The 24,331-nt window shown below is 43.8% G+C and overlaps 1 protein-coding gene across 3 annotated transcripts in view; it reads right to left on the reverse strand.

Annotated features, from left to right (window-relative positions):
* The window catches only part of LOC141076507 (mitotic spindle assembly checkpoint protein MAD1-like), a 620,485-nt gene that overhangs the window by 371,778 nt on the left and 224,376 nt on the right, over positions 1-24,331 (reverse strand). For all 3 annotated transcript variants that reach the window (XM_073563984.1, XM_073563986.1, XM_073563985.1), the window contains exon 4: positions 23,291-23,347. In XM_073563984.1, coding sequence (XP_073420085.1) covers positions 23,291-23,347 — 57 coding nt within the window. The remainder of the gene's footprint in view (positions 1-23,290; positions 23,348-24,331) is intronic.

Raw genomic sequence — 24,331 nt, forward strand, 5'->3', positions numbered from 1 at the left:
AAAGCTCTTAAAACATTATCAAGGGGCAACTTACTACTCACAAAAGCGAGCAGAGGATGATAACAACTCTTATAGAGATTGCTCTTTTCAGTAAACCCTGGTGTGGGAAACTGAAAATTGCTTTACAAGTTCCCACTTGTGGCCTGTAACGGAACGTTAGACAGTGTTCTACAGTGCTGTGTAGTAAAGGATAAAAAGCATGAAATTTGGAGCATACAACAGCTGCAAGCTTATGCCTTGGATGGACTATGATAAGAAAACAGCAGATGATGCTGTGTTAACCGTTATGATTTGGCATTGTGCAAGTAATTTCTCTCTAGACTGTATTGTATGACCTCACGGGTAGAGGAAGAAGAACAAGAGGAATTAGAGTAAAAATAGTAAGAAGAGTAAAAAAAAAAAAAGGAAGAAGGGTAAAAAAGAGGAAGAGTAAAAAAGAGGAAGAACAGTAAAAAGAGGGAGTAAAAAGAGGAGGAAGAGTAAAAAAGAAGAGAAAGAGTAAAAAAAAAGAGGAAGAGCAAAAAGAAAAAGAAGAGTAAAAAGATAAGAGTAAAAAGACGAGGAAGAGTAAAAAGAAGAGGAAGAAGAAAAAAACAAACAAGGAAAACGACAATATCTCAAGTTAAAACAGTTCATACTCTCACAATGTCTTAGGCTAAGTTCACACTTGCGGATGGCTGGTATGCGGATGGCTGGTATGCGGATGGCTGCGCATGTCCTCCCTTAAGCTCCGCCTAAATTCACATGCTTTTTGCTTTGTCCTGTGTACCTATCTTTAACATTGGCTACACAGGGACATGCGTTGTATGTGGATGCGTTTTGACGTGCCCGCCGACCGAACGGGAACGCAACATGTTAGTACTGAACAATTCTTCTGAAAGCTGAAATCTCCAGAACGTGAAAACACATAAGTATGGGGAAAAGACTGCACATAAACAAAGAAGAGTCCAAACCAGACCAGATCATTCATCTAGTGGTCCCAATTATGGTTGGTTTAGTGTGGATATTGCTAGTATTTCACTAAAATTATTGGCATTTAATGTGGATATGAAACCAAAATTCAAACTACAAACTGTACACATTACAAAATAGATCCCCCAGACCTGATAAGACTGGTATACTCACTTTGAAAATCCACATTAGAATTGCTGTACAATCCTGATATTAACATGAATAATTTAGGAGTTCAGTTGGAGTTGAGCTCATAATATGCTCATTTTAATATTGGGGGTGGTGGGGTACACTCTACTTCAATCAGTAATCAATGTTTTCCTTGCACGGTCATCTCAACCAAGTATCCAGATGATCTGATTGGATAATAACTACAGTGGCAATGCTTAGCGCCAATGAAGTTAAACCATTTTTTTTTATATAAACATGTCAATGTTTAAAGGATTTATCCAGGACAAATTTTTACTATGGACCTAAAAACTAACAGTCAGGTTGTTATTAACTATCTGTTTGTTTTACCCAGCTTCTCCACGTCAACAGAGCAGCTCTTCCCCTTCTAGGCTGCTCTGCTGAAAGAACGTGATTGCCGACGTCATGCTGATTGACAGCCAGCTCCCCGCAGTTGGGCAGTGAGAAGCCGGCTGTCAATCAGCATGACTTGAGCAGTCACGACCCATGAACAGAACAGAGTGGAAGAGAAGCCGCTGCTCCGTATATGTGACGTTATTAAAAGCTGCTGTATCACCGGCAGGAAAAGTCTGTAACCGCTCTGTGCCAGGCACAACAGGCAGGTAGGGCAGTTAGCAGCTAGCCGCCTGTTAGCACTTAGGCACATAGTAAAAAAAAAAAAATTGTTCCGCATAACCCCATTAAGGGAACCAGCCTTATAAAAAGCACGCTTCACGGTCATGCAAATGGAGCCTACAGAACGGCTCAGACGCCAACGTTCTCTCATACGGTGCGCACCAATCCACTACTGTATTACTGTGAAATTCTACTCAAGAAGCCATGGATCAAAAGTAGAATATCTTGATAGTGTTTGTGTTCCATCACAAAAAAAATACTATCGGCCCATAGACTTCGAAACATACCATATTCCAATTCATAAAATGGCCTCAAATAGTTCTCACATTTATTGTCGAACAGAAATTCCATAGACTGGCTAAGGAAACTTTTTTTTTCCCCTTCAGATATACAGAGTCTGAATATAAATGCGTATTGGGATAAGAGGCGAATTCTGTAAGCAAGATAGAGGAGTGTGTATAAATTATATTTAGATATATCATCCCACACAGGCACAAAAACACCCTAAAAAAAAAACTCCGAGCTTGATGGTGGAGACAAAAAAAAAAAAAAAAAAGAACACACTGAAGAACAAATATAACATTCACTTAGATGTTAAGTTAATTCCCGCAGAGCAAATTTAGGACATAAATCCCAGAACCGTTGTACGCATAATAAATCAATGCGATTCCTAAACATAATCATAAACACAAACACAAGAGCGGCCCGTGGATTTTTTTTTTCTGTAGACATCGGTGTTTACTTTAACCACCAGAGGTAACGTAGATGCGCTGAAGTAATGTGGCGGGACCTCGGGGGAATCGCTACCCAACAAGAACATAAAGAAAACAAAAGGCACAATCCACAGGAAAAAAAGGGAGGGAATGAAGGGTTTCGGCTAATTTAATTATCTCTCCCAGTAGGATGTAATGTTTATAAAACCATCTTTTTACAGCTAAGCATCAAATTCTAGAATGCAAGATACAGTAAAATGTAATGTGCTCCATAAGAACTGTTCCACACATAGAACGGGTAAAAAATGGTAGAAATCCAAAGAGGCGCCACACAGCCAACAAAGCGGGGAAACGTAAAAACAAAAAGTTGTTACGTCACACTCCTAATAAGTTACAAGATAATAATGAGAACGTTTAACAGATTCATTTTTTCATTTTTGCAAATTTTCCAATTCATGGAGTCGATGTCCAAACTACCTACGAGACCACGGACACATTGGTGTACATGCAAAAAGCATGGACGATCTACGTACACTCGCCAAAAATAACTAGGTTGGTATTCACTAGTAGTGATGAGCGAACGTGCTCAGATTAGGCGTTATAGGAGCATGCGCGGGTGCTACCCGAGTGTCTTCGGCGACTTCGAAAAATATGTTCCAGTCCTCGCAGCTGTTCGATAGCTGCCACAAAATGCAGGGCCTGCAAAACACAAAAAGAGAATCCCTGCATGTGTTGCGTCTGTCGAACAAACGCGAGAAATGCACCTGCGGGGACTTGAACATATCTTTCGAGCAAGCCGAAGACATTCAGCACACGAGCATGCTCAGATAACACACGTTCGCGCATCACTATTCACTAGCATAAAGAGATGGAAAGAAAAATTGGTGGAACGCAATGGATAAACTGAGAAACAGAGAGACAGAGCACAAAAAAGAAAGTCTCGAAAAGTCGGTGATGGAGTGGAAGAAAGTGCGCGAAAGAGTAAGACGCAGAGAAAAATCCTTAAAGGTAAGTAGACAGAGGAAAAAAAAGCAAGAGTAGGAAAAATGTAGAGGATCAAAGGGAAAGTGAGTGAAAACAAGTACTGCACCTTACATGGTTGCGATTCGAAAACTGACGAAAGCCCTTTGTAACACAAGCCACATGGTGTGGATGAGCTTCAAGAAACAAGAAAATCATTCAAGCTCATTTAAAAGACTCTGTGGCAAATACAGCGATACGTAATATATTAAGGTGCTGTCCCTTTAACAGGCACAAGATGAGATCAAATAAGGGACTATCTTTCACTCTGTCCATATGCCAAAGACATTTTTTTTCCAACATTCAGACCCTGGTCTTAAAGGCTCTGATATGCTTTCCAACACTTCCCTAGTATCTCTAAGGTTTTAAGGGGCATAGGAGTAACGTCACAGTTGCACCTGTTTTATCTCTAGAAATAAGCCACGGTCAGTGGCTCTCATGGGTAGGGGGGAGTCAGGAGAGTTAGCTGTTGGCTAAACAACCATGCAAGGGAGCCTTTTTACCCTTCTTACATCTTCAGACTGAAGATCATCTCCATGAATGTATGGTCATACCTATTAGATGGCTGTCGGGCAAGCAATGCTTCTGCTGATCGTTCGGTCAACAGCCATCTCAGCCGACTCTCCCATACACAGGAACACTCGCTTGGCCTAGCGCACTTCTGTTCTTTTTATATTAAGCTGTCTGCTTATCTCGGAGAATGATACGATCGGCGGTCCGTAATCAGACATGTGCAATCGACATCTTCTCCGACCATCTCCGGCATTTAAAAACATAATATTCAACAATAATTCTACTCCTGAATGCATTTTTCTACACTCATCCTAAATAAATCTATAAGTTATCATGCATTCTCACATTTAGAGTGCAAGGAGTGCTGAACTTTCAGCTTATCAAGTAACACTGCCATCATTGCTCATGCCGACTGAGATATCACTCAAAGAAGATGACACTTTAATTTCATACAAAGATCTACACACAATGGGGGCCATGGCGGTATTGTACACAGCATCTAACCCACAGACCCATAAATTAAGGAGGTTGGTATAACCTATCAAGCCTGGAAAGCTCAAGGTCTCGCTTTATGACGCCTCACTTCATATGGAAGACAATAAGATAGAGAAAGATTACCGACACTATGCAAGTCATCCTGGATTGGGTAGTATAGTGTAGAGATATGCTCCTACAGTCTGTGTAGGTTTCACAAGAACATATCAGATCATTTTCCTGCAATGAAAATATTTTCACTAATGGGCCTGGTCCCAGTATCATTAAAATATAAGGCCAAAGAAAACTATGTTCTAAAGGACAAGTCAAGCCAAGGTGAGAACAGTGGTCTATTGAATATGAGGTTTGCAAATGGGAAAAGTTCGAATGTAAGAAACCACAGGTATCACATTGGTGGAGGACAATTCTGATACCTAGCAAACCTCAGGTTAATCTCAAAAGCTACATGTTTCCATTTTAGGAAAATTGGACAAGAAAAGGATGTACGATTGTCAAAGTTTGCCCAGTTTACAAAACCCATTTTCATACACTGCATCTTTTTCAGAAATTCATGGTTAATTTTGAGTTTAGCTTCTTCATTCCTTGGCCAAAGAATAGAGTAGTTACTAGAAGCAGAGTGCAGTAGGACATGGCCTTCAGAACGAGAGGCAATCAGTTTCTTGTCAAGAGACCCTCCTAGCAAGAAGGGGTTGTCCATAGGTGTGAACCTCCTTAAGGCAAGGTTCACATTAATACAGCACTCTCCACCGAGCACTACTTTGGGGTTTGTATCTGAAATCACAAAAAATTGTTTTCCGATGAGAACGTCAACAGAGCCATTCACTCGAGTAAAGCCGATGGAGTCACTTTGGACACTGTTTGACCTTTGTCCTGGCAGTCTGTTTTTACTAACCTGCAAAAAAACAAAAAACAAAACAAAAACAATACAACCAGGATAGAGAGCAGACAGTGGCCACAATGACTCCACTGGCTTCAATCAAAATGTATTGCTCTGTTGGCATTCCCTTCGAAATACAGTTTTTTGAACATTCAAACAGAAACCCCAACATATTGCTCATAGGAGAATTAATGTGAACCTAACCTAAGATAATAGTAATACAGTACTCAAGAACATGGGTAGTGACAAACAGATTTAAAAATTAGAGAAAAAGTGGAGTATGTCATGAATTCCTTGTGTCAAGCATGAGATTTTTATTTTTCATCATCACTTAGGCGATCTTATCATCAGTGACTTTGGAACGACTCTTAGTCCCTTGACTTGCAGTGTTTCAACATAGCCAGTGGAAGGGGACATGAAGAGAAAGCATATGTGAAGTACTCTGGAATGGTCGAGGAGCATCTGACCATTTTTGTCTCCAGTTTCTTTGACTATTACAATGTTATACAGTATATACAACATTCAGGAGACCATAAATGAAGTCTTCAACTAAGTTTTAGCTTCATTGACCCGCAAATGACAAGAAGGTACTCTATAAACAAAAGCCTTAAGGAAAAGATTATAGGACAGCAGAAGATATGTAGGATAGACATTTGACATGCAGATAATCTTTGGCGCACAAGGAAGCACCAAAACACATGAGCAAAAAAAAACAAAAAAAAAAAACAAAACTCATCTTGAGTATGGAGGAATAATGACATTCCCTACAATGTCACTCTTCATTAGGGGTGGTGCGCTCAGTGTTCCCTTATGATCAATGGTTTCTGATTGTCTCCTCTCCATCCTCACAACCAAACGGAAATAAGTAGCTTGATTTGGAAAGTGATCCTAGGTGGTAAAATAAGGATACTCAATGCCAAAAGCTTGGGTCTTCCTTGTACTAAAATAGGTTCCTTCATCTGACAGATATTGTTAATACATAATGTTAAAAAGAACCTTTCATGATGAACTTGCTCTCTATAAGAACCAAGCAGAAGATTTTCAATAAGGGCTAATACACAAGAGAAATAGGGCTCTGAACAACCTCTGACTTGCATGGCGCTCCCATATGCTTCTTCATGACTGATTTTGAAAGGCAGCAAAAGAAGTGTTATTCTGTTATTTTCCATATGAACCCATTAGAAAAAGAAAAGCTTCTAAAGGAAAATACATCTGACAAAGTGTAGGTCACATCAACATAAGAGGACACTTCTAGGCATCATTGGTGATCCTCAATGATCTTCTTGTCATGATCCAGTCCAGTTTGTTTTCGGCTGTCTTCTCTTTGGACTGGTCATGCGGAGGTTAATTCCTTCTGCCTCGTTCTGGAGCTGGCTGGACTATTTCAGTCCTCTGCAGCCTGCGGGCCAGCATCAGCTATACTGCAAGCTTCCAAGCTAGTGCCTCTGACCTGTATACCTTCAGTGTTCCTCCTGCTCCTGATTACCTGGACCTGAGTATGACTTGGCTTGATCTCTGGACTCTGCTTCTGTTTTTTCCGTTTCTGATGCCACGCTTTCCCGACTGGCTTTTGACCCTCTGGCTTGTACCCCGACAACGGCTTACGTCTTACATTTCTGATACCACGTTCCTGGTAGGTCCTGACTTCTTGCTCGTCCCTGACTACGCACTTGCTGTCTCCCTTGGTACTTCTACTTCTGACAGTTGCTGACTTCGGATAGTCTGACCTCTCTTTCATTACCTGTGAAACCTGTGCTATTGCTCTGTGTTACTACGCTGTGTGTTTGTGCAACCTATCTTCCCTCACCATCACCCCCTGGTGGAGGTTGCGCTGTACTGCACTGCAGAAACATTACACTTCTTATGCATTTTTCTATTTGAACCCCTGTTTATTGTGGGTTAATGAGTCCAACAGCTTTACTTGAATGAGTGCACATATAGAAATATCTGTCAATCACTAATTAAGACCATCCACTTGACTCCCAACCCCAGAGTTGGGGTACATACAGACATTTCTGCAAATTGGTCTGATCTTGCTCTTCAACATGCATGCTAAAAACCCCCCAAAAAAACAGCATTATCAACGCAACAGGTCACAATGCAAGAAGCAATGAAAAAATATGTGAGGTCAATTATTAGTACTGATATTTTTGCAGGAAATTCCACATTCTTGAGTGGATTATCCCTTTTCATAATGAAAAGATAAGTGTCGCAGTCTCACTAAACTTGGCAACAATTTACTGCAAAAGGGCATTATACCTCCGAAGTACTATACATTATTGGCCATTTCAATTCAACAAGAAAATTAAATAAATAAAAATAACAGAGATTTAATGATAAATTACTGCTAGAGTTATTTCAATGGCCCGGGTTTATTATTTGTATAAAGGATTGTGGCTTTCCATAAATTCCACTGAAACCATCAAAGGCCGGAGAAGAATGAGGAAATTGTGATGCAATATCGGCCTCATGCAGCAGCTCGGAAACCGTAAATTGACATTTTGGAGGATTATTGTCTGTCTTGTTGATTAAGTTACTCGCCGGCCTTTATTCCTTGGCACTAATGATCATTTCTGGAGTTATTTGTGAAAAACAATTAGTGGGAGTACAATTCATTGACATAAGCAGTTCGGGGGCTGCATTTATGTCCAAAAGACATACTGATAGGGAATTTAGATTGTGAGCCCCATAGGGGACAGCAATGATGATGTGTGCAAACTGTAAAGCGCTGCGGAATATGTTAGCGCTATATAAAAAAGATTATTATTAGGGAAGATTCTGAAGACAACAGCAGCAGCCAGGAAACTGCAAACTTTGGTCTCTTGCCAACAACTGTTTAAACACCATCAACGAGATATTTAATACCATCTGCCACCCATTCATGAGATATATAATGATACCCTAAGCACCGTCACGGTTCACAGTTCTGATGACACGTTTATGATGTTTTATGACTACATGTTGGCCCATTGGGAACCAAGAGCAACCAAAGCTTATTTGGCCACTTCCGCTTTGGTAGAAGGTTCGGTGGAAGTTAGAGAGAGGACCAACTCAATTCTCACTGCTCTGGTCCAGCCCTACATGGAAGTTGGTCTCCAATCTTGAGCCAACATCCTGGGCTCCTTTGAGGTTTACTAGGCCCAGGCATTCTGGACACCAGAGGCGCCTGGTCCGCCAGGCACAGAAATTAAGACCAATTGACGAGGGGGACCCGATTGAGGAAACTTGAGTTGAATTGCTCATCTCTAGTGATTGGTTTCCTCCTCCATTGTAGTCCAATTCAAGATCCCGCTACTGATTATAGAAACCATGAGGAAGGTCAGTCTACATTGAATATTTAGAATGAATCCTTGAATATCAACAACCCTTGAAAAAGTGCAAAAGAGTGGAATGAAACCAAGAACACCCCAAAGTAATACTATCAACACTAGTCTAACAAGAGATCTATATAAGGAAGGATTACGATATATAAAGCCCACCCCTCCTTCCGTGGATATTCCCAAGTAGTCACAGCTCGACCGCCATTACAATAAGACACAATGGAAAAAACAAAATCACATTTAAGAGGAGTAGAAAATGTATTCCTTTCAAGATGTAAGTTCTTCATGATAAAAGCACATGTGTTCACGTTGTTGAACATTCACAGCCAGTGATATCTGTATGGTTATCTACCTTCCCCCGTATTCCTCCAGCTAAAGAAATGGAGTAAAAATTGGCTCTACACTGACAACTTAATAAAGATCACTTTGACAGTAATTAAAGGGTATGTCCACCTTGAGTCACTTAGTAAATTCAATGCATTTCTATCTTGAATCAATCCCAGTTTAAAATCTGTATCATACTTCAGAGCTACACTCATAATTCTGCTGGCTTTAGACCTGAAATCTCCCAGCATTCCTTGTTGGTCCAATACCTGTACAAAGTTTGCATTTTGAGAAGTGGAGAGCACAAAAGTTGACATAGGAAGACTTAAAGGCCATGCTATGCTACCGGGGTGGGGGGGGGATTTAAATATGCAAATAGCCTCGTCAGAGAGGAGGAAGAGGACTAGTCTGGAACTCTATAGTCACAGGTTATGAGTATCAATCCAAAAGTCAATATCAGCCTGTTAAAGGGCATTGCCACATGACTCAGAATAAGAAGCAAAACAAGAAATTATTTGCAGACACATGCTTAGGGGTGTTTGCCACTTATCAGTGCAAAGCAAGGAGATCTGATTTGGCCAAGTACGAGGCCTCTGACAGGAGGCTTGAGGGAGAACGTTTCTCCTAGTAGAGAGAACCAAGTCGACATAGGCAGACTTATAGCCATGGAATGCTTCTTTGGGAACTAAAATATGCAAATAGCCTATTCAGAGAGGAAGAGAACACTGTGTAACCCTTGTGAAGGAAAAGGTGAGTTCATGAAAAACCATGTCCACTGTGCGTTCAAATAAGCTACTGAACCCATTTTTTCAGTGCATTTTTTCCTTGATCGTGGAGCTTAAAATAAAAGTTTAGAAAATGCACAGTTGTTTTTAAGCGCAGAATCCAAGAGTGTATACACTAAAAATGCAAAAAAAAAAAAAGATAAAATAAAAAAAACTGCCCAATCTTCACCAAAAAACAGAGTGAATATTGCTATATTTTTGTTGCAGGAAAAACAAAACAGAATTTTCGAATAAGTGAATAACATGACCTAATTGGATATTGACAGGTAATGGTAATTTTATCTTGGGATAACCATATAGTCACCCGTGTCCCAAATATTTTTTTGTAACTTTTTTTTTATGCTTCGCACACTGTAGACCAAAAGACAAAGTGATAAAGAAGAGATTAATTTTAAGCAACAAGCTTTTTTTAGTAGAATATCTGTCCGCCATAAGGAGTTGATCAATTGGAACCTGCCAGCAATAGCAATATCATAAAAAAACTATAATGCCTCTCTAAAATTGGAGGAGCCATTTCAAATTTCTCTACAGTAAAAAAGAATCGAGCAACAGACTTTCCCTTTATTCCACAATTCCTTTCCAATCAAGGTAATACGGTCACATGCCGACACCGCGCTATTCCCAGAATGTGGCCATTGAGCCCAGCTGACAAATTAAGGGTTATCGGTCATGTACTATCAGTCCCGTTCAATTAAAGTGCCCAACAGTACCTGATTCATCACACTGATTAACTGCCCGCAGACCCCAAGGGTTCTGTAACAATCCAAAGGAAGGAGAAGAAAATAATAAAACAACACGCGCTCACAACACAAGAATAGCCCCGGACTTTGCCGGCTTGCTTGAGCTCTTAAAGGGCCGCGAGTGCAGCGCCCGCTGTGCCTTCACAACATATCAGATGGTTTATTTCAGCAGTAAAACTGGGGAACGCAAAGGAACACAGCGCTTTCCTCCTTCTCGTGGAAATGTTCCAGGTATTTTGCTACAAAGGCCATTACCGGGTCATGAAATCGGAAAATGTGTGTTATGGTATAGCGCGAATTCAGCAAGTGCCTATACAAATATACACACCGCTACGGCGCCCGTTGCTCAGGGAGAAGGACATTTTGTCGGGTCATTTTCTTGAGTACTAATGTAAGACGACGAGTCGTAAAACAGTTGACTATTTTTTCCAGCAGCCTGCAAGGGAAACCTCTTGCCCAACATATGGCCAATTTGTGGATTAAACCAAAATTTATGGAAAAGTAAGACTAGAAATGCTCTAAAAAAATGTAAAGTATATTTCCAAGCCTTAAAGGGAATCTGTCAGCAGGATTTCACCCCCCTAAAGTATTTATATGTGCATGTAGCTCTTTCAATGGCAAATCCAGCAATACCTTTACATGGCCAGTCCGTTGCTCCGTTCCTGAGAAATCAGAGTTTGAATTCATATGCAAATGAAGGTGTAGATCTGAAGCCTCTGTCACTCCAGCTCTATTCCCAGTGCAGCCTCCTCCTACTTGACTGATGGCTCCTTTTCCTGAAGTCACACAGCATGGAGACTGTCACGTCAAGCGAAAGGAAGCAAGGCTGGATGGGAAATAGAGCCGGAGTGACAGAGGTTTCAGATCTACCATAACCTCATTTGCATATTAACTCAAATGCCGATTTCTCAGTAACGGAAAAAATGATCGACCATGTAAAGATATTGCTGGAGTTGACTCTGAAAGAGTTACATGCGCTTATAACTAGTTTGGGGGAATTAAATCCTCTCGTCAGATTCCCTAAAGGGTTATAGAATAGGGGATAACGAAGTGATTGATGGGGGTCCGACTTACGATCCCAAGATGGAGGATTAGTCACCCAGGAACTGGGTTCTGCAAAGCCCAGTCTTGAATGGAGCTTGGGTGTGCGTGCTTGGTCTTTCCTTTTTCCTTCATTTCCACTGTCTAATGGCCTGAAGGAGAAAGCTGAAATATCACCACCCTGGAGAGTTTCTTTTTTCATATTGGGTCTTGAGGTTTTATCAAGCTTTTCAATATTTTTTCTCTAACATTTTTGAAAAATACAAAAGTCTCAACAAAACATACCAAGAAGAGAATTAGGTCCATCTTCGACCAACAAATTCATGAAGACTGGACTCATCATACTGCCCTACTCGCAAAGAAAGCCATGACACTGGTGTGAATAGGGCCCATCATGGTCAAGAGTAGACAACTCACCCTTTGGACTGACTCTACACCAGTGGGTACATTTTGGAAGAACTTTAGATAGTTTTCCTACCAAAGATGGAAAGAGTATGTAAAATGGAACAAGGCTGGTGGCAGGCCTCAATCAGCATCTTCTTGAAATCCTACCCCACCACTATTTTTGACTGGCGCCTTTTACCGTGTAATGAGAATGCTATCCCTACGCTTTTGAGTTTTATATATTTGCTATTGCCAACCCTTCCTAAGGCAGATCCTCTGCAGGTAGCGGTATATTAAGGGAAAATATATCTATCCAATCTCATTGATGAATCTTTCAGGCTGATTGGAAGTTCATAATGTAGGTAGGGGAAAAGAGAAGAAGAAGACGACGACGACGACGAAGACGACATCCTGCAATCATGGGGGAGGAATAGCCAGAGTTCAATGAAACTTTAATGAGAATGGTTACAGCCGCAGCTCATTTCTGTAATTGAACTTTTAAACAGACAGTTTATTTCTTTTTAATTTGAGGAGAATGTAGCGCCGGATCCCACGAGTACAACTAGCATTAAAAATAGCTGTAGAAGTTATGTTTCCCAGTGTACTGCCTTCCATTGCTGATCTAATTGAAGTCATGCTCCGGAGGTTGCGTTCCCCAAACTTACCCTCGGGGTAATACATTTGCACCTGAAATCGTCGGAAGGTTTAGGATTCCCCCATTGTGGCGCACAAACTTTAGCAGGTGTTCGATATCGATGCAGGTACGTCATGGTAGAAACCACCGAGGGGTTTTCACCACCAAGGATGAAATAACACTAAAATTACCTTCATATGCCAGCAGTTGTAAAGAAACAATGAGATATTGCCAAAAATAAAACATTCAGAGAACCGTCGAAATCTCAGCTGCTGCAGAACCGTTTTGATTTTCTTATAAGCATAAAGGAGGCTAATAATACATATTGGATGAATGATGGCCAAACTAGATGACCATCTGATGAATGTGATGGTGTCCCTATACTTCCGTGATGGCAGGTGAAAGAAGGTATGGCATGTTGGATTTCAACATGCCCAATCTTACTGTTCTGACAGTAGATAAGAGACGTATCTGGCATCAGCTTTCTCCCCATGGAGGACACATGCATGATTGACTGAGCTCATGCTGTAAGATGTTGGGAGAAATAGAAGTCAGCTATGTGAGCATTTTCCGAAAGCTATTCAGGGCGTATATTCAGCTTAAAGGGACCATCTGCACGGAATGACTGTTCAAACAAAGTCCTGTCGCTTGGCGCTTCATGGCGGAGACATTCATTTAAATACGCCTTCCCGCCTTCTTCTTGACCTTCTATCTCCACCACCCCTTGGTTAATTGACAGCTTTGGCTTCATAGAGTCCAAAAATGGCAGAAAAAGATGGAAACCAAGCAGGTGGGAAGGTATATTTATACAATTGGCTCGTCCATGATACACTGAGTGCTTGCACTTGGTTTGAAGAGTCATACAGTGCTGACAGCATCCCTTTAAATAAGAGCATTTTGTCCACCACTGAACATCAGCCGAATGAGATGACCATCTTAGTGTGTATGGTGGGGTTCCAGATGTCCAGTGAAAAAAGGTTAGGTATGTTGGTTTTCAATATGCCCAATCCTATTGATTTGAGGATAGATGAGAAAGATGACTGGCAGCAGCTTTCTTCCCATGGAGAACCCATGCATGCTTGGATGAGCATAATGTATAAAAGGTTAGAAGAAATTGCTGTCTGCTAAATGGGCATCTGCTAAAAACTTTCTAAGGTGTATGGCCACCTTAAGGAGAAGGCTCACGTCCACCATTGTATGTCGGCCGATCCAGATGACCATCTAACATGTATGACAGTGTGCCATATCTTCCCCCATGGCAGATGTCAGGGGAAGGATCACTCACGCGCTGAAGTACAGTGGCCTTTGGTCCTCCACTGAATGCTGGTGAAAGCAGCCAACCATGTAATGTATATGGTAGTGTCCCAACGCCTCACCAATGGCAGATGTTAGGAAAAAGGCATGTTTGATTTCAACATGCCCAATCATTTTGTTTTAAAGCGAGATGAAAAATGTCTGGTAGTAGCTTACTCCCCTCTCCCAATTGAGAACACACATGCTTGGCTGAGCATATATGTGTATAGGGGGTTGGAGAAACAGCTGTCAGCTACATGCACATTTGGCATATGGCCACGATAAGGGGGGAATCTAGTCAACACTTGAATTTTGGCAAAACAAGATGACCATCTAATGTGTATTGTGGTGTCCCAACTCGTCCCCAATGACAGATGTCGGGGAAAAGGTCATGCATGTTAAATAGGGTGTATTTGCACCTTAAGGTGGAGTCTCTTCTTCACCATGGAAGGTTGGCTGAACAAGGTGACATCTACCATGTACGGTGGTGTCCCAAATCCTCCCCAATGTCAGGAAAAAGAAGGTCAGGCATGTTAGATTTTAACATGCCAAATTTAAGGGTTCTCAACGGAGATAGGAAAGAGGTGTCTGACAATGGCTTACTCTCTGCTCCCCATTGAGAACACATGAGTGCTTGGTAGACCATGCATGTTCATAGGGGCTTGGAAAATAGACATCAGCTATGGTGAATGTTCGTTGACATCTGGAGTCTATGGTCACCTTAAGGGGGAGCCCCTTGCTCACCACAGATTGATGTGAAAAACATTAGTTCTAATGTGTGTTCTTTCTGCAGCAGATGGAGAACAGAACTGCCACCAACATGTCAACCGCTGGTTATAAAAGTGACCGGTGACAGACCGCTGAGCGGGAGAAAAGAGCTGTCAGACCTTGATGATTGGATAATACAATGATCGGCATCATATAGACATCAGAATGTGATGCTTCTACACATATCATTTAGCCGAGCACGGGAGGGTGAATATCTATATAACATCATGGTGTGCGTATATGCGTGGTACGACTGGATTATGTCAAGTGGATTGATAAGAACAATGATAACTAATATACGCGGCGCCGAGTCTGTGGTTTCCATATGCAAGTGCAACATTCATCATTTTAATGCACTACAACATATGCTAAAGATGACACGCACATATATATGATACATGTAATACAGTCCATGCCATCTGTAAACCGCTTCCACAGACAAAAAAGCATCTGATGATCTACAATACTTCATGGTCCAGCATTTACCAGGTCATATTAGAAGTTGGATTAAAGTTGTTTCATAGTGTTTGTCCCCTGTTCGGGAGCGCACTGTTCCCCTGCCTCCTGGCTAACTGCCTCGCAGGGGGCAATGCGCTTCCGAGGACTCCATTAGAAATGTAACCACAATTTATCCTATTATAGAAGATTAGATAAATCCTTAATGTACACAGGTCAAGAAGAACCTGTCAAAAGGTTTTTGCTCTTCCCACCAAAGCCGTAATCCCTATCTGAAGTTATCCAAAATCATTCTCGCTGGCGCCGTTTGCTAATTGCTAAGCATAGGATTAGTATTTCCAATCAAAGAGGTAGAGATGCTCAGGCCAAGCCGGGCACGACTTATTCACTCACGATATTGCTTGATTTATGGCCTTTGAAGACAGGTAATAACCAAAGCCATTTGGAGAGACCAAAAAAAGAGGCTCTCAAAGGGTTAACATTTATGGAAAAGGAAAGAGACACGTAGTTGATGAAGGCTCATCTTGCGCGTTGTGCTTGATTGGGCACAACTCCATTAAGGACATGTGGTCAAAGTCTGGATGGACCGGTGCCCTCAGCAGGGTTTGCTGCGCGTCACTGGGATGCTAGTGGTGTAACGCAAATGGAAGAAGACAGAATGGAGTGAAGACACTACGAAGGCGCAAATACCAGTGATGGACGGTTAATCTTTTAACGTTGTGTATCTAGCTTCTCTCCCATTCATGGGATTCTAAAGCCACCGACTGTCATCTCAGATTTTGACCTTCCTGGAGATCAATCTCCACTGAATATAGACTTTACTAATAGTATCTGCACCGTCACGCACAGTATCCATAATACCGTGCTCTGCCAAACCATAGATGTGGACAGCTTGGCTTGACTAGATGAAAAATTTGTATAAAAAGGTTTTAGAACATCTACTAAGATATCATTCTTTTTCAATATCTTATTTTACTTACTTATATAGTACCACTATATTCCACAGCGCTTCACAGACATAATCGCAGTGCCCATTGGGGATCACAATCTACATTCCCCATCAGTATGTCTATAAAACGTGGGAAAAAAACTGAGAACCCGGAGTAAGCCCACGCAAAAATGGGGGGGGGGGAACATACAAACTCCATGTAGATGTCTTCAATGGGATTTGAATCTAGGACCCTGGAGTTGCAAAGTAATGGTGCAAACTGCTGCGCCTCCATGCTTTCCCATCATCATCATTTCCTCCTTGATCATCATCTCTTTCATCATCATCATGTTCTCCATCATCTTGTTTTCATCATCATCATGTCCTCCTTCACCATCATCTCCTCCTCCTTCAGCAGCATCTCCTCCTCCTTCACCATCATCTCCTCCTTCAGCATCATTTCCTCCATCATCATCTCCTCCATCTCCATCATCATCTCCTCCATCTCCATCATCATCTCCTCCATTATCTCCATCTTATCATCATCATCTCATCCACCATATTCATCTCATCCATCATCATCTCCATCACTTCCATCCCATTGCTCCATTATCTTCAACTTTTACTAAACAAAGTTGCATTTTCTGAAGACAACTGCATTCCATGCAATCTGATTAGTTGCGATGGTAACAGTTACAATGTGTTTGTCACTTATTATCAGACCTTGTTAATGCTTTTCCAAGCACAATCCATTTCCCTCCTGCGAGTAAATTCATCTTCGCTTATACAGAAGGTCTCAGGCTCTGGAGGAATTCCTTCAGAACCTGATCGCGTTAAAGAATGTTGGCTGTAATTCTCTGCAAATTGGAGATGAATGCGTCTTCATCCCCTCGCTAAGTGAATCCTTGGGGTGACTCTCCAACATTAACTAACACCACAGGCATATCAATTACAGAACAAATGAATGAAAAATAAATAAGCAAAAGGTCACCAAGCAAAATAAAACGTGATAATTATAATTCCGGCATAATTGCCGCTGTCATTTCACGGAGATCAGAAAATGGATCCTTTTTCCCCCTTAATACCACCGAGGATTCCGAACATTGGATGATTTCGTGTAGCTGCTATCAGAAACTCATTTTTCCAGCCACTCTTGGCCGTGTCTAATTAGGGTGAAGTATGTTAATGATAGAGCGGCGCGGCCTACAGACGCTTAGAGTTGCCATATTAATTGTGTTTTGGGGAAAGAAGCATGAGTTGTGCTTATCCAAGGTAATTAGTGATGGATTTGTTAATTAATACCAGAAAGTCAAACTGCCTTTGTCTTGTCTGGTGTAATTAGCTGAAGAAGTTGAAAAAAAAAGTGTTTTTTTTTTCCCCCCCATCTTACAGCAAAACTGACAAGATACCAACACCAATAGTCGACATGTAAAATAATGACACAGCGCTCATTAATCTGGGACCCATTATTTCATACATCCAATTGTTTCCGGTTTTCAGAAACATCCTTGAAAAGTTGGATTATTTTTGGGCCAAAAATAACCCCGAATATAAGTACTTGAATTGCTATCCCTTTAAGGGAATCTGTTAGCAGGTTTTTTTTTTGCAATGTAATCTGAGAGCAGCATAATGTAGGGAGCTCAGACCCTAATTCCTGTGATGTGTCACTTACTGGGCTGCCTGCTGTCCTTTTGATACAATCAACTGTAGATCTAGCAGTGCTCATCAGAATGCTGATCTCTGAATAACCCCACCCACACCACTGATTGGCTGCTTTCTGTGTACACTGTGCAGAATTGACGGAGTTGCCAATCAGTGGTGGGGGCGGGGTTGGACTAGGAGGCAGGACACAACTAGTCCTCTAGTGAAAACCTTTGAAAACAGCAACAAAGCCTAGTAAGTGGTACATCACCGGAATCAGAGTCTCTGCCCCTACATAATGCTGATCTTGGATCGCATAGCAAAAAAATACTGACAAATTCCTTTTAAGGGATAGCAATGCAAATATTTCACCCCTACACCCCTACAGATAAATTTAATTAAAAAAAAGGAGGAAAAAGCCAGAAGACAGACAGAATTTAAGACTACAATTAATAACTCTTCCCAAATGTCTTGGTCGTAAAAAGACCATGCAGATCAGATTCCAGGTACTGTAATATTTTTCCCGCATCTGATCACCTTCCATGGCTTGCCCACCACCTCACCCCCTGGCGGCTCATTCTCCGCTGTTATGAATATCGGCTTGTATGAAAGCAGAACAAAAAATAAATATTCTTTCAGTCTCGGCTGCAATTTATCACATGAAAACGTTAAGCTGAATTCCGTGACACATTTTCTGACAAAGTTAGTGAAATTGCAAAAAAAAAAAAAACATTGTGAAAAAGTGCAGATGTCTGTGTGATACCCGAAGAGGTGAGAGAACTGGAATTGGAAGCGGGTCTAAATTAGACATTTTCAGCCAATTTAGCCGGTGAGAGCACTTCATTTATGTGACGGCGGCAGCATGTGTATGAAGTGCAAGCTGGAATATTCGGCTATCGGTTTGGGTGCATTGTGAATATAAGAGCCGGCCATTTGTGTCCTCCATTGAGGGAATAAGCACTACTTGATGGCACTCACATCAAACAAAATAGAGAATATACCAGTAACCCTTCTCATTGCACCGCATTCAATTCCCACAATTTCTTTCCATTCTGCAGGCAGATAGCGGAGACATGGTGATGACTTTTCCCTCTACATTTCTGTAATATAATAATTTGTATCCTCGTGTAATGATACAAGAAAAACAGCGCTAACGTAATGATGAAAGGAGACAAACTTTTACACAAAAACAAACGCAGGCGACCAAAGCTCCATCCGTAACGTGCACCAGGTGGGGTGAGTGGTTATTGCAAAATATTTATAGGAAAAAAAACAAAACACTTTCTGCAGAATAATAGTGAGTGATTTATAGATGACCGTCTCTCACTCAAAGCCCACTGCGGAAACGCGGGCTGGATACACGGCTGACTTACAGCACAAATTAGCTACACTCCTCTAAATGGGTTGTTGTAGTGGTATGCACGGCAGGACGAGAAGGGGGCGAAACGAGAAGGGGGCAAGAGGGCGGGACCAGAAATATGAGGGGGGATTGAAGGGAGGGAGTGAGGGAATAAGGGATGAAAGCGAGGGAGAAAAGTATAACAGTGGGGGACAATAGTAAGAGGGAGACAGGGAGGGCCGAGAGGGAGGCAGGGAGGGCCGAGAGGGAGGCAGGGAGGGCCGAGAGGGAGGCAGGGAGGGCCGAGAGGGAGACGGGGTGGGCAGAGAGGGAGACGGGGTGGGCAGAGAGGGAGACGGGGTGGGCAGAGAGGGAGACGGGGTGGGCAGAGAGGGAGACGGGGTGGGCAGAGAGGGAGGCGGGGAGGGCCGAGAGGGAGGCGGGGAGGGCCGAGAGGGAGGCGGGGAGGGCCGAGAGGGAGGCGGGGAGGGCCGAGAGGGAGGCGGGGAGGGCCGAGAGGGAGGCGGGGAGGGCCGAGAGGGAGGCGGGGAGGGCCGAGAGGGAGGCGGGGAGGGCCGAGAGGGAGACGGGGAGGGCCGAGAGGGAGACGGGGAGGGCCGAGAGGGAGACGGGGAGGGCCGAGAGGGAGGCGGGGAGGGCCGAGAGGGAGGCGGGGAGGGCCGAGAGGGAGGCGGGGAGGGCCGAGAGGGAGGCGGGGAGGGCCGAGAGGGAGGCGGGGAGGGCCGAGAGGGAGGCGGGGAGGGCCGAGAGGGAGGCGGGGAGGGCCGAGTGGGAGGCGGGGAGGGCCGAGTGGGAGGCGGGGAGGGCCGAGTGGGAGGCGGGGAGGGCCGAGTGGGAGGCGGGGAGGGCCGAGTGGGAGGCGGGGAGGGCCGAGTGGGAGGCGGGGAGGGCCGAGTGGGAGGCGGGGAGGGCCGAGTGGGAGGCGGGGAGGGCCGAGTGGGAGGCGGGGAGGGCCGAGTGGGAGGCGGGGAGGGCCGAGTGGGAGGCAGGGAGGGCCGAGTGGGAGGCAGGGAGGGCCGAGTGGGAGGCAGGGAGGGCCGAGAGGGAGGCAGGGAGGGCCGAGAGGGAGGCAGGGAGGGCCGAGAGGGAGGCAGGGAGGGCCGAGAGGGAGGCAGGGAGGGCCGAGAGGGAGACAGGGAGGGCCGAGAGGGAGACAGGGAGGGCCGAGAGGGAGACAGGGAGGGCCGAGAGGGAGACAGGGAGGGCCGAGAGGGAGACAGGGAGGGCCGAGAGGGAGACAGGGAGGGCCGAGAGGGAGACAGGGAGGGCCGAGAGGGAGACAGGGAGGGCCGAGAGGGAGACAGGGAGGGCCGAGAGGGAGACAGGGAGGGCCGAGAGGGAGACAGGGAGGGCCGAGAGGGAGACAGGGAGGGCCGAGAGGGAGACAGGGAGGGCCGAGAGGGAGACAGGGAGGGCCGAGAGGGAAACAGGGAGGGCCGAGAGGGAAACAGGGAGGGCCGAGAGGGAAACAGGGAGGGCCGAGAGGGAGACAGGGAGGGCCGAGAGGGAGACAGGGAGGGAAGGACGAGGGAGACAGGGAGGGAAGGACGAGGGCGAGAGGGAGGGAAGGACAAGGGCGAGAGGGAGGGACAGACGAGGACGAGAGGGAGGGACGGACAAGGTCGAGAGGGAGGGACGGTCGAGGGCGAGACGAGGGCGAGAGGGAGGGACCAGAAATGTGAGGGGGGGATTGTAGGGAGGGAGTGAGGGAATAAGGGATGAAAGCGAGGGAGAAAAGTATAACAGTGGGGGATGATAGTAAGACGGAGACAGGGAGGGCTGCGACGGAGACAGGGAGGGCCACGACGGAGACAGGGAGGGCCGCGACGGAGACAGGGAGGGAAGGCCGAGACGGAGACAGGGAGGGAAGGCCGAGACGGAGACAGGGAGGGAAGGCCGAGACGGAGACAGGGAGGGAAGGCCGAGACGGAGACAGGGAGGGAAGGACGAGGGCGAGAGGGAGGGAAGGACGAGGGCGAGAGGGAGGGAAGGACGAGGGCGAGAGGGAGGGAAGGACGAGGGCGAGAGGGAGGGAAGGACGAGGGCGAGAGGGAGGGAAGGACGAGGGCGAGAGGGAGGGACAAAGGTGAGAGGGAGGGACCAGAAATGTGAGGGGGGATTGTAGGGAGGGAGGAAATAAGGGATGAAAGCGAGGGAGAAAAGTATAAAAGTGGGGGATGATAGTAAGACGGAGACAGGGAGGGCCGCGACGGAGACAGGGAGGGCCGCGACGGAGACAGGGAGGGCCGCGACGGAGACAGGGAGGGAAGGACGAAGGCAAGAGGGAGGGAAGAACGAGAGCGAGAGGGAGAGACGAGGGCGAGAGGGAGGGACGAGGGTGAGAGGGAGGAAGGCGAGAGGGAGGGACGAGGGCGAGAGGGAAGGACGAGGGCGAGAGGGAAGGATGAGAGAGAGAGAAAGACAGAAGAAAGGCAGAAAAGTAGTAGAGAAGTATGGGCAAGCAAGTAAGCAAGGTAAAAAGAGAGAAAATACAGCAATAAACCAGCTCTATAATCTTATGAATTCCTTTTACATTTGATTCTCAGAATCACAACACAAGACACCACATATGTTGAGATGAAATAAAACGTGTGGCACTAGTCATTATGTTGACACTGACAAAAGATGGACCACTTTCTCATCTGAACGGCTAATTGAATAACACATCTTGTATGCCATCTATATTAGGTTATAAGGCAGATTTTTTTTCTCCTTAACAAATTAAAGTTATATTTCAGGAAAACGAATCTTTGCTTCTTCCCCTGGGGCACATGGGGCCATTAGCAAAGATGTGGATCCCAGTGGATACCCACAAACCTTCAGCTAAATGAGAGACAATGAAAACATGACAGACTGTACAATTTATACGGTTCTGCATCTCAATCTCTTACCCCGCACAGCTGAACAGCCCCTGGGGAAGCCCTCGATCAAACCTCGGTGAATTACACTAAACTAACGGGGCTCGTTCTTTCACAGAAATACGAGATAGATTGGATGGGTTAGATTGGGAACGGTGGGATTTTACATGTCGGTAATTTATCCTTGTTACAAATACTGGGATTTGAGGCTTGGAACCAAATGGCAAAACACAAGAAAATCTGATTAATGCTTACAACATTCAGGGAAATAAATTACACCTCAACAACTAAGGAATTCTTTGGGGGTAAAATAAACACCATTTTTTGGCACCTTGTAGAAAAAAAAAAAAAAGTTCAGTAAAGCTGACGGCCTATCTACACCGGATATCTTGAGGATTCACTCATCTCTAGTCAATCCTTACAATAACTGACCAGTGTGAAGACCATGAGACAGTATCAGCAGCACAATAGGTATTCTCCGCTGCAGATCTAGCAGTGCTCTGAATGCTGAGCTCTGTATAACCCCGCCCACATCCCTGATTAGCAGCTTTCTGCCTATGCACAGTGTACACAGAAAGCTGCCAATCAATGGTGGGAGTGGACTTACATAGAGGAGGACGACTACATGGCACGAGACACCTAGTCCTGTACCGATAATCTCCTGCTGATAAAACACTGATTTTATTGAAACAGTCTAATAAGTTATACATAGCAGGAATCAGTCTCTGTCCCTATACCATGCTGCTATCAGATTACATAAACACCTGCTGATAGATTTCTTTTAAACAGATGCGTGAGATATGCATGCAAAAACGAAAGCCTTCCGACTTGCACCTGTGTTTTACAGATCCCTATAGACTTGTATGGCTGATTCAGACCCGCAAACATGGATCAGAATAGGACCTGCTCGGAGTATCATGGGTCTTGCACATTGATCTATGTTTTTTTTTACTGATGTGTATTAAAAAAAAATAGACTGGAAAATTCCTTTATAGAAGACTTGTCAGTTGTCATGATTATATACATTCTTTTTTTTTTACTACCTGGTAAAAATTCCACTGTTCTCCGGAATCTGGCGATGTTTTTCTTTTGTTTTTGCTCCTCGCCACTGGGGAGATATGATCCCCTCTGCCCTGTATATAAATCTACTCTTGTTATCCAAATGGGAGTGGTCAACAACATCCCTGTGGGCATCTTCTTTGGGATCACGCCCAGTTGGCTATATGTATGTGTCTATATATATTTTATTTAAATCTTATTTTATACAAGTCCAAATTGCCATGAATCGCTGAGAAAAAGATCAAACTGAAACATTTTGTAACTCGACGTTCCGCTAAGAAATTTGAAGCGATAAAAAGAAGCAAAAAAAGATTGATAAAACTTACCAGTTCTGCCCTTTGTTTTTGCAAACCAGTTTCTTCCAGAGCCTGAGATAGTTGGACCTAAAACAGTTATAGAAAAAAAAAAATATATATATATAAGACGGTCATCGCGATACAGCACATAAAAGACACAATCTTTGACAACATATCAAGCTAAACGACATAAAAATAAAAAAAAAATGAAAACTTGCGAAGACAAAAGAGCTGATAACGGAAAAATCATTCTCCGGTGGTCTTTAGGTATTTCCGACTTTCTTTTCTGCCTAATTGAGGCTTTCTTTTGCAGATTGTAAGCCTTGCATATAAATAAGAGCCTCTGCAAATGAATTTTCATTATCGTGCTTTTAAACAGTCAATTTATCTTTTAAGTAGGATTGCTAATGCGGAAAGATTTCGGTCTAATGAGGATTTTTAACTACACATAAAAGAAGAGGCTTCTATCGATACGGGAAGAAACACAACAGTTTTGGGACAATTACCAACTCCCAGAAATAGTCACAAATACTCCTTGGCGTTTGCTTCGCTTGAACGTTTCATTTCTGGCGGGAGACAATAGACGCTAATAAAGCCTTATCATCACTTTCAGACGGGGATATTTCCATTCTGCATTCCCGGTTTATAAAGGGAAAAAAAACCTTCCCCTATAGTAAACGGCGGTGCAGCAGAGAAAAGTGGCGGCCACGTAAATACATGGATTTTCTAAGACCGCTGGCAGCCGAAGACATGAAATGAAGGCATCCAAGAGTTGGCATTTGAAATAAAAAGCTAGACTGAAACACGGAAGATAAGTATTGGATACGTTGCCAATTTTACAAGTTTTCCCACCTACGAAGAATGGAGAGGTCTGTAATTTGTATCGTAGGTACACTTCACCTGTGAGAGATAGAATCTAAAAATAAAGACTAGAAAAATCACATTGTCTGACTTTTAACTGATTAAATTGCATGAAATAAGTATTTGATCACCGACCAACCAGCAAGAATTCTTGCTCTCACAGACTTGTTAGTTTTTCATTAAGAAGCCTCCTACTCTGCACTCATTACG

Source organism: Dendrobates tinctorius, unplaced genomic scaffold, assembly GCF_039654945.1.
Source record: "Dendrobates tinctorius isolate UK_male_01 unplaced genomic scaffold, ASM3965494v1 ptg000420l, whole genome shotgun sequence".
Classification (NCBI taxonomy): Eukaryota; Metazoa; Chordata; class Amphibia; order Anura; family Dendrobatidae; genus Dendrobates; species Dendrobates tinctorius.